This window comes from Apteryx rowi, unplaced genomic scaffold (genome assembly GCF_003343035.1).
Source record: "Apteryx rowi isolate R43461 unplaced genomic scaffold, aptRow1 scaffold_699, whole genome shotgun sequence".
Taxonomy (NCBI): Eukaryota; Metazoa; Chordata; class Aves; order Apterygiformes; family Apterygidae; genus Apteryx; species Apteryx rowi.
The window spans coordinates 253,562-263,754 of NW_020450981.1; the positions used below are offsets into that span (position 1 = coordinate 253,562).

The 10,193-nt window shown below is 48.4% G+C and overlaps 1 protein-coding gene across 1 annotated transcript in view; it reads left to right on the forward strand.

The window, feature by feature from the left end:
• COL6A1 (collagen type VI alpha 1 chain) overlaps positions 1-4,899 on the forward strand; it is a 41,036-nt gene extending 36,137 nt beyond the window's left edge. The window contains exons 35-38 of the mRNA XM_026086524.1: positions 638-821; positions 1,173-1,347; positions 1,894-1,923; positions 2,836-4,899. Coding sequence (XP_025942309.1) covers positions 638-821; positions 1,173-1,347; positions 1,894-1,923; positions 2,836-3,446 — 1,000 coding nt within the window. The 3' untranslated portion in view covers positions 3,447-4,899. The remainder of the gene's footprint in view (positions 1-637; positions 822-1,172; positions 1,348-1,893; positions 1,924-2,835) is intronic.
• The last annotated feature ends 5,294 nt before the right edge of the window (positions 4,900-10,193 follow it).

Genomic DNA, 10,193 nt, shown 5'->3' on the forward strand with positions numbered 1-10,193 from the left:
CCAACCAAGGGCCTCCCTACTCACATCTCAGCCTCCACCTCTGAGCCAGTGACTCCCGCAGGTTGTAAGGATGCTAAATGCTCTTTAATGGAAAGCAGTGACTACTAACATATCAATGAGATGTGCACTGGCAGTACCAGGGAGTCCTGTCCTCTATTTTTCCACTATGGGTTGTCCCCAAAGGGCAGTATAAGCTTGTCACTCGAGCAGTGCAGACATGTCCCCTACAGTTTTGTCTGGTCTCAGCTCCACTTCACAGACACAGAAATTGCACCAGGACCTCATCTCCTTGGTTTACTGGCACTCTGGCATAGGGCGGAGCTCAGCCTTGATGTCAGCCTCCAGCTTTCCCATCACTGCTCTTCAGCCTAGGAAAGGGCTGCCTTGCCAGACAGTGGGTTCCAGCTCCCCTGAACATCCCTGGCCACCAGTCGTGTGCAAGAGCAGCCACGTATTTAGCTGGCGGCTTTGTAGGTGGTGCTGAGGAACCAACAAGGAACCAGTTGCCTTCCCAAAGCCCCAAGCAGGTGGGATGCTGCCTTGCCTTGCACATATGTCAGTGGGTTATGTGTTCCCAGACATTTCAGAGATATCTGTGGGGCAGGACTTGTAGACTCACTGATGTCTGTACTTGCAGGGCAGTCAAGAACCTAAAATGGATAGCTGGTGGCACCTACACTGGAGAGGCCCTGCAGTTCACCAAGGAGAACCTGGTGCGGAGATTCACTTCTGACAAGCGTGTTGCCATTGTCATCACGGATGGACGCTCTGACACTCTGCGGGACCCTACCCCGCTCTCCTCCCTGTGTGATGTCACCCCGGTAAGGGCATGGGAGCCCTTGGCAGGCTGGCAGTGTGGGGAAGCACCCTGACTAACTGCAAGAAACAGCCACATAACAACCATGTGTCAGAGTAGTGCAAGCTCTCTGGGGCTCTCCACACCTTTGCTCCCCCAGGGCAGGGGGACACATGTCACTAGAAGTCTTCTCATGGAGTGAGACCATGTGTGGAAGGCTGTTTGCTGTAGAACGTAGTCATGCTGTGCTCCTCTCACCTGACTTGCCAGCCTGTTTGAAAGGACCTGGTGCTTCCAAGCAGTCTGAGCAATGAACAGCCATATTTATGAATGTGTTTGTTAGACACCAGTAATGAACTTTTTAACTTTCCTGCAGGTGGTTTCCCTTGGGATAGGTGACATTTTCCGGAATCCCCCAAATCCAGATCACCTGAATGACATTGCTTGTTTAAGCAGACCCACCAGACCAGGACTGTCCATTCAGAGGGACAACTATGCCGAGCTCCTGGATGACACCTTCTTGCAGAATATCACCTCATACGTCTGCCAAGGTGGGCAAAAGCCCTGTGTGAGGGCAACTGGGGGCTATGGGATGCCCTGGCTGGTCTTGCTCACCTCCCCCCCCCCCCCCCCCCCCCCCGGAAAATTGCAGAAGCCCCAGGGATCTGGTTGAAGGCATTAAGGAACATAGCAAGGACTGTTGCAATAAAAGGGTGAGGAATTCATGCTGCCCTCTCTGTCACCCCCTGGTCATTCTCTTAAGCTGCGCTAAGGCACTGAGGGAAGAGAATTGCATCTAAGCTTTAGTTAAACAAGGAACTGGTATCTCAGTATTGTGTCTCAGAATACTTCACAGTCATGTCCAGATCCTCACTTGGTGCAGGGTAGCTCTGTCCATAGTATTTTTCAAGCACAGACATCTGTGCTCTCTGGTGCACATTCATGACATTTGCACAGCACCTTGCACAATGTGTCTTTAAGCTAGGTGATCCTCCAGCATTTGCCCCCACTCCTGGCTCCGTAGAAAGCTGTGGTGTAGGAGAAGTGATTTTTCCTGGGTGGACCAGTGACATACTCTTTTTTGATCTTTTTAACAGAGAAGAAATGTCCAGACTACACCTGCCCAAGTGAGTATTCACTCCTCATGCCATAAAACACAGGGAGGGATTGTGGATGCTGTGGTGGGGGCGGGGGACATCTGTATCTGTAAGAATGTAGAGCTTGGAGACCTTTGGCAACAGGGTATAAGCAACAGGAAGGCTCCTGTGCTCTGCTTCTGGCCTGGATATACAGCATGCAGACCTGGGCTGGAAAAGAGTGAGTAAACCTGGTCAGGCTCAGACACTCATAGCAGGGTGAGCACACACACACATCAGTCCAAAGCACTTGGGGGACTGGGCTAAGAAAAGCCTAGACAGTTGCTTTTCTGGTACCTCAAATCCAAAAAGGAGGCTGTGCCAGATTTAGTCCTGACTGACTCATGGGCTTTCGCTGAGTCAAGTAATGAGAAATTTGTCTCTATGTGGCAGTGAGAGCATTGAATCAAGAATTCATTGGGAAAGGAAAAGCAAGAAAATCAGCACCCTAACAGGATATTTGAGAAAGTGGGTTGAAAAGTCAGTACAAGGAGGAATTTAGTCAGATACACCCCAAAGGCAGAAGTAAAGCAAACACAGTCCTTAGACTCATCACAGAAACAAGTCTGCTCAGGAGATGAATTTGTACCCCAGACAAGAAAGGGCAGCATAACTCAAGAAAAAAAAAAAGTGATAAGTAACTATTGTCATTAGACTACCTAAGCCAAATAAGTACCTGGAAGTACAGCCCTGCATAACCAATAAAAGAAAGAATGGAAGAATAAAAGGACAAGTGTAGGATAGTGCTAGGGTAGGGGAAACTGAGGCAGTAAATAGCCAAAGTCTGAAGATTTCATAAGTATGCCAAAACAGGAAGCCTGTGAGACAACTAGTGACTTCAGTGGCCTTCCATGTGGAAAGGAACAGGGAAAGAAACAGCATAATAACCCTTTCTCCTTGCAGTCACCTTTGCTGGGCCAGCGGACATCACCCTCCTGGTGGATAGCTCTACCAGTGTCGGGAACAAGAACTTTGAGACCACCAAGAAGTTCGTGAAGCGGCTGGCGGAGCGGTTCCTGGGGGCAGGCAAGCCTGCCGATGACTCTGTGCGTGTCTCGGTGGTCCAGTACAGTGGCAAGAACCAGCAGAAGGTAGAAGCACAGTTTCAGTACAACTATACAGTGATTGCCAAAGCCATTGACAACATGGAGTTCATTAACGATGCCACGGACGTCAATGCTGCTCTGCGGTACGTCATGGGGCTGTACCAGAGGTCCTCCCGTGGCGGGGCGAAGAAGAGGGTGCTGGTGTTTTCTGATGGCCACTCTCAGGGGATCACCACAAGGGCCATTGAGAGGGCTGTGCAGGAAGCTCAGCAGGCCGGCATTGAAATCTATGTGTTGGCGGTGGGCAGCCAAGTCAATGAGCCCAACATCCGTGTCCTGGTCACGGGGAAGAGCGCAGACTATGATGTGGTCTATGGGGAKCGCCACCTCTTCCGCGTGCCCGACTATACCTCTCTGCTGCGTGGTGTCTTCTACCAAACTGTCTCCAGGAAAATAGCTGTTGACTGAGCAGCTAGGTGGGTTTCTGCCAGGCTGTGCCTGCTTCTGTCTTCCCTAAAAATGAAAAACAAGCAAAAAAAAAAATTAACAGTATTCTTGATCAACCTGAAGAACTTGTGTCTATACAGATAGCCAGAGTGCCACAGTCTGTCTGTGCACAGTTCCCTTTCCTTTGTCCCCCCGCTTCTTCCTCTATACCTCTCCCCTTTTGCCCCCCAAATCTTCCTCCCTTTCCTATGACTGCCCTCCCTGCTTCCCCCTGCCCCCAGCAGGCAAACACAAGCACACCTAGTAATAAGCCTCCAGAACAACAGAAGTAATCTCATCCCACCAGTTTTGCCAAGAAAGAATCAGGATGAGGAATTTCATACCACTAAGGACTTGCCCGGTCTTGCAAGGTTGATTATGCTCTTTTCAGATACCTTTTTTTTTTTTTGTTCGTTTACTTCTTTTCCTCAAACTTCATCTGTGTGCTTGCCTGGCTCACAATGGTCCTACCCCAATACTGTGCTTCAAGTGAAACATTCAACACTTCAGCAAGCTTTGAGAGGGGATCGTTGTCACGGCTGGCAAGTCTGAGTTGCATCTCCCATGCCAGTGAGGGAGGGCTGGACTTCATTACCCAAACTACCTGTGCACTAGACATGGGTGGAAAGCATCTTTGGCCTCCAGTGCCATGGGATTGGGCACTGACTTCCCAGGGATGGGGTGGAGGTGGGTGGTGGAGCACGCTTCATTGCTGATACTCTCATCTGGAGCAGGGGGGGCTGGGCACCGACCAAATGACAGACAGAATAGCCATAGGAGGTGGGGGAAACAAGTGAAGAAGCTATATAACTGCACTCCTTCACAAAGTAATCTCATGGTCCTACAGTGAAACCAGGAACCTCACAAATGACCTGACGACTTTAGTTATGGTCCAAACTCCATTTTGGAAAATCTCTCTGAGCCCAGTTAGTGGATTTTTTTTTTTTTCAAAAGCACCAAGCTGTCTAATTCCCAATGAGTTCTGTGGGCATATAGTTTCCACAGGACCATCTAGGAATTAGGCACCTGGTCCATAGGGATATGCACTAACTGTACTATATAATATATTGAATTAGGGCCTAATCATMAGTTCAGCCAAGTCAAGGGAAAGACTGCCATTATCTGCCAGGGGCTTTGAATCACACCCTACAGATATACTGATAAAGGTGCTATCACTACATGGGTGAAGTGGCTCTTGGTGTTTACACAGTTATTTCCAAGACCACACTGAAAGTGTGGTTTGACTGGGCGAGATTTTGTTCAGTGCTTCCAGTGGTGCTCTTGCTATGAATTCATGCGCTTCTAAGAAAATAACAGTGATTACCAGGTATCAACATCCAAACTCTTTACTTTGTATCCAAAAATCCAACTTAGTTTTATTTTATGCCTATGTTTTGCTAAAATTGTCCACTTCAGAAATTTGACAAATAAATTGTTTTCCATAATCTTGTTGGAATTTTGTCTGTCTTGAATATCAGAAGCTCAGTATGCTTTAAAATCCATTCAGTGAAATACAAACTGCTGGGATCCAAGAGAACTTCAGCAGGACTTCTCACATAAAAATATAAAGAATAGAAGAGATTTACTGCTTTTTCATCACAAAGCTGGCCATTATTGAATGTTGTGGATTTGAGAAATCCTGTGAATTATCTTCATCTATTAAACAGTGCATTAAAAAATTACGTGCAAAAAATGCTGAGCTCTCATAAGATAGGAAATGCTTATGCAGCTTTTGTTTTCCTTCCCGTTACAACATGGTCCCTGATGTCTCACAGTATGGTCTTTACACAATTATACACAGTTGTTTCCAGAACACCAGAGCACATTCAGTCCTGCAGAGAGGTGATGATCCTCAGGTGAAGAGTATTTGCTGTATTTGCTTTCTGCTTATATTCAGTGTCTATCCTTAGTACCTCATTTCCTGGATAGCTGAGGACCCTGCTCTGGAGACAGAGCTGGTGGTGAGAGTAATCAAATTCCTCATCCAGCTTTGCCAGGCTGAGCATTCCCCAAACATCTTTTTTTTTCTCCTCCCAGCGTGACATCAGATGAAGAGGAGCTACTCCTTTTACAGATGGGCAATAGAGATCTAAAGTTTGAGGTATCTGCTAGTTTCAGTTGCCCGATTTGGATGTGTAGGCCTTGATGGAAATGATACAGAGGACTGGAAGGAAGAAGAGAGAGCATAAAAGCTTTTAACCAAAATGTTACCATTTTAAAACTCTTTCAAATCTCTCTCTTCTTCCCACAAACAAACCAACCGCTCCCAAGTGCCTGTGTGTTTCATCCTAAGACGACTCAAAAGGGTGCCTTTCTTTGGGCAGTCTCCCATGCCATATCTGTATGACCCGGGTGCTTGTTGCAACCTTTTGCTGTGGATGCATGCAAACACGCTTGCTCCCTGGACACTGGCCCACATTCATGTCATGTTTCGGTAACAGAAAGGCATTACCTCGCTTCTCCTTTTTGTCATGTTCTCTCCTTAGTCATATTCTCTCCCTGGACAAGCATCTCTGTTGAGACATATGGGTTCCCTGGAAGTCCTACAATGCCAGAGACACCTCATGGCTGGAAACTCTGAGGAACATTTCTTTGGAGGCTGTGCAAGTAGCTGCAGTTTGCATGATGTCCTTTTACCAGAGGCATTTGTATCAGATGTCCCACTGCCCTCTCAACAGAATGTTAGGAAAAAATGCCTTCATGTCTATGTGTAATAGAGGCTGCTATTGTTACAGCTCAAGAAATATTTCTTAATGGGCCACCGCAGTTGTCTGTGTGAATCATCCATTAGGGAAGGGAACATGATACAGACAAGCCACTGGGTTACACACCTACTGCTAGCTGGCCAGAGAGCGTGGGGCTGGAGAGCCTGGCTTCTGGATGTGCTCCCAGGCAGTCACAAAGTCTGCTAGCCAGACCTGGGAGTTGCTGGTCACAGGTAAACTTTGCATTTGCACAGTGCCCACTCCCCTTTGGCTCACTGTGAAGAGGTGGGTGGGCAGGAGCACATCTCACGAGGCAGACACCAGAGCCAAGTGCATAAGCAGGGTGTTATTCTTTATGAACAGCAAAGACAAGGAACGGAAAAGCAGCCAGCTTGTTTAGTGTCTGTCACAGTTGGGAGTAGCAGAGGAGGGAGGGCCAGAGTGAAAAGTGTCAGCTCTGCCCAGCTACTCACATTGCTTTGTCTCAGGGTGATGCTGGAAGTGGCCAGATCCGGAGGGAAGACCCTAAACTGGATTTTGGCCCCCCAGAAACCAGGGCGGGAGACAAGGGCTGGGAGGGCAGTGCATCACTCGAACTGATAAAGCCATGCAGGGATTTGGGGGCTGTGGACCCCCCACCTGCCCCGGTCCCTGGATGCCTCACCTGGATTAAGCTCCTCCTGCAGACACTTTTCCTCCTTAGGGAGGCAGTGTGCTGGCGTGGCAGCTGGATGCTCACAGGTGAAGGCAGTTGCACCCAGGCCACATGCTAAGGAAGATCTCCCTCTACTTCCAGCTGCTGCCTGGAGCCTTTCCTTTATGACTCTTGGCACACAATGGTCTTCCAACTTGCGAGGCCAGAGGAGATGATCCTCAAGGGACACGCTTGTAAAAGGCAGCGTGCCTTAGGCTGGAGCTTTGCTCCCAGCAGTGTAGGGCTGGCTGCACCCAGGCAGTGCTAAGCACTTTGACAGTGGCTTTCTCGAGAGACTTTTAAGGGAGCAGGGCTGGAGCTGCTGCAGTAAAGCATCCACATGAAAGAAAAGCTGTGTTAGCACAAATGACCGCAAGGGGCTGGAGAGAGGGGCCAGCTGCAGGGGAAATGTAGAGCAGGCTGAGACTCTTCAGGGATGAAGACCCACAGAGGCAGCCAGAGCGAGTGGGAGAAAGCAGCCCTTTGCAATGCAGTAATTTCCTCTCTTGCGACTGTGGGGAAGAGGTTCGGAAAGGTCTGGCACCCCAGGCTTCTTCCTGGAGATATTGGCCTGTCTTTGTCCACTCTTGTGTAATAGAAACCAAATGTTCTTCATTTCTCTCTTCCTCCAGCCTGAGCTGCGGCTGCCTTGCTCTCAGACTGCTCCTCTGCTGAGTCACTGTCCTGCAAGCAGAGGGGAAAGAAAAGGGGGGGGGGGGGGCTGCTTGCACCCATGACAGGCCGGGAGCTGCTTAACGTCTCCCCAGAGATTCAGCAAGATAGACTTCCCCCCCCCCCCCACTGAGATGTGCCCACCCTTCCTTCTCCCAGGGGACCGCGCTAGCCCGCAGAGCATGCCTTAGCCAGGCCACTGTGCTGAGCATGCATACAGAAGGCTCCCAGGGCACGGGGAGAGTTTTCTTTCCAGCTTTTGCACGTAAAATATTTGTGTTTGCTGCAGAAATATTTGGAAGAGAGAAGAAAACGGTTGTTTTGTTTCTCTCTGAGGATTGTGGCCCAATGAGGAAAAAGGGGGAAGGTAAAAGACACCTAGGAAAAACTGCAGAAAGCTTTCTCTTACGTTTGGCTGGTTTACAACTTTTTTTTTCTGATTTAAGCTAAAAAAGTGGGTGAAAGGAAGAGTTTTTCCTGCTTCCATGCACTTTTTTTTTTCCCTAACCATGTCCTTGATTTTTCCTTTTACTGAAAGGCTAAAAGAATCCAAGCCCAGCAAATATTGTGCCATGTTTGAAGTGTTCCTCGGTTTTCCCATGAGAAAATCAAAATATTCCCTTTAAACTCCAATTTGCCCAGAGGAACCAGCATCTTAAACAGAACCTGATGAAACACGGGCTTCCTCAGAAAACAGGGACCAGCAGGGATTTTTCAGCGGTATCTGATGCTTTGCTTTTACATATGTTGCCTTGTCTCTCCCTGCACTTGTGCACTGTCCAGGAAGGGTCACAGGAGTCGTTGTTGAGTGTTTGGGCCAAAGTCAGCCCCTATATGCTGGACCCATTTTGTCTTCCATTTCTGGCTGTATTTATTCCTGTTGTTTCAGTCTCAATTTTTATGCTTCCATTACAGGGAGGGTCAAAAATGTCTCTGCCTGCGGGTCTGCTTTGTTAAACTTCAGATGTTCTCCAGATGTTCAGCAAGGGGGTTTATGCAACAATAACAGAATTTGGGTCATATTTCTGTGTTTTCCTCTGACTCAACTCTCCTCATTTGAGGCAATGCTGATTCACAGCCCTTCATGGGAAGATGATAACTAGGGAAGGTGAGTGCCACTGATGCTGCTCTGCTAGTCTGGTGGGACTCCTTGAACACATACCCTATGAGCAATGCAAAAAAAACAATAATGCAACAGGCTGGCATAGCACTGTAGGACTAAAGTCCTAACGGACAGGGCAAGGTGACGTAAGAGAGTTAATCTGGAGAGCAAGAGAGAAATATCCTGCCCAATTAGCTCATGCAAATGAGGATATTTGGCTGCTTGTACTTTGGAAGCCCCAAGGAGCTGAGCTACACCAGCCCACAGGCACTGTTGATCTCTGTCCAGACCTACTCAGCTTCGTGGCTTTGCCTCTAGGGCATGTCTTTAAATTAGTTGAGTGCCCTGGTCATTGTTTCTCCAGCGACATCAGGTATGGCAGGAGGCTCTACCTGGCACCATGTAGCCCTGTCTCAGTACCTGTGTAGAGCTATGTCTAGCCCCAATTGCCGGCAGAAGACAACTTTAACCCATTTGCCATTGGATGCAGAGGGATTTAAGTCCATCTTGTCTCCCCTTGCTTACCTTGCAGCAGTGTATCCTAGTTTGGCCAACATAGCTTCCTCTCAGCATTCAGCTGCTTCTTATCCCAAATCCAGTCTTGCAGGCACAGCTCCTCTTTCAGGGATAACCTCTCTGGCACTGGGGCACTGCTATATGGCTAGTCCTGGGGTCTGAGTCATTTTGCTGCACTCCTGTCAGTGCTTGCTTGGGTCTGCAGTGCTCCCACCACAAACAGGAAGGTGCTGTAACATTGTGGATGCTACCTCCATGCCAGGGAGTGGTGGTGACGTGCCGCAGGGCCCCGGTCTTGCAACTGGAGTAACTACTCCAGTGCATCAGAGATCTCGACCCACACAGAGCCCCAGGAGAAGACATGGCCTCCAGGGCTCAAGCAGCACTGCACTGGGGGGGTAAAGAGGAGAACAACAGAGACACTGCGGAGGTAAGAGCTCGAGCTGTGTGATGCAGGGAAGGAGGAAATGGCAGCTCTCAGGATGGGGGAGGCTGGAAGTGTGTGACTTCTGGCAATAGCAGGAAGGCCCCTGTTTTTAAGGTCTGTGCAACTGTTTGCATGAGGGTTTTATCACTGCTGCTGCTAGTGCTTATGAATAATGCCTCTTCTCTGTGGGCTTGTCTGCTCCTTTGCTGGCTGCTCTCAGGCTAGTAGTTTAGCACAATTTCACAGGCCTCTCATGGCAACTCTTCCCATAGCTTGTAGCCCAGCCAAGTTGGTGTTCCCAATGCCAGTGACAGGCCTCAAGCATTATAACAATAATTAGCTGCTCTAGCCTGATTCTTAATTGTATGTGCAAAATTATTTAAGAAACATTTGCTGTGTCTGCAATTTGCCCAGGGAGCAGAGGACCATTGTCCAGCCTGTCCTAGCTGAACAGCAAAATTACTGATGTTCAAATGCCTGTTGCCTATCCTGTGTTTTTTTTACTGGATTTGTTTTAGCTCAAGTTTTACTTTGTTTTGTGCAATTGCATGGTTCTCTGCCTTAAAAGAAATATCATATATGGAGAAGGAATCATGGTGTAGCTAAGCTTGTG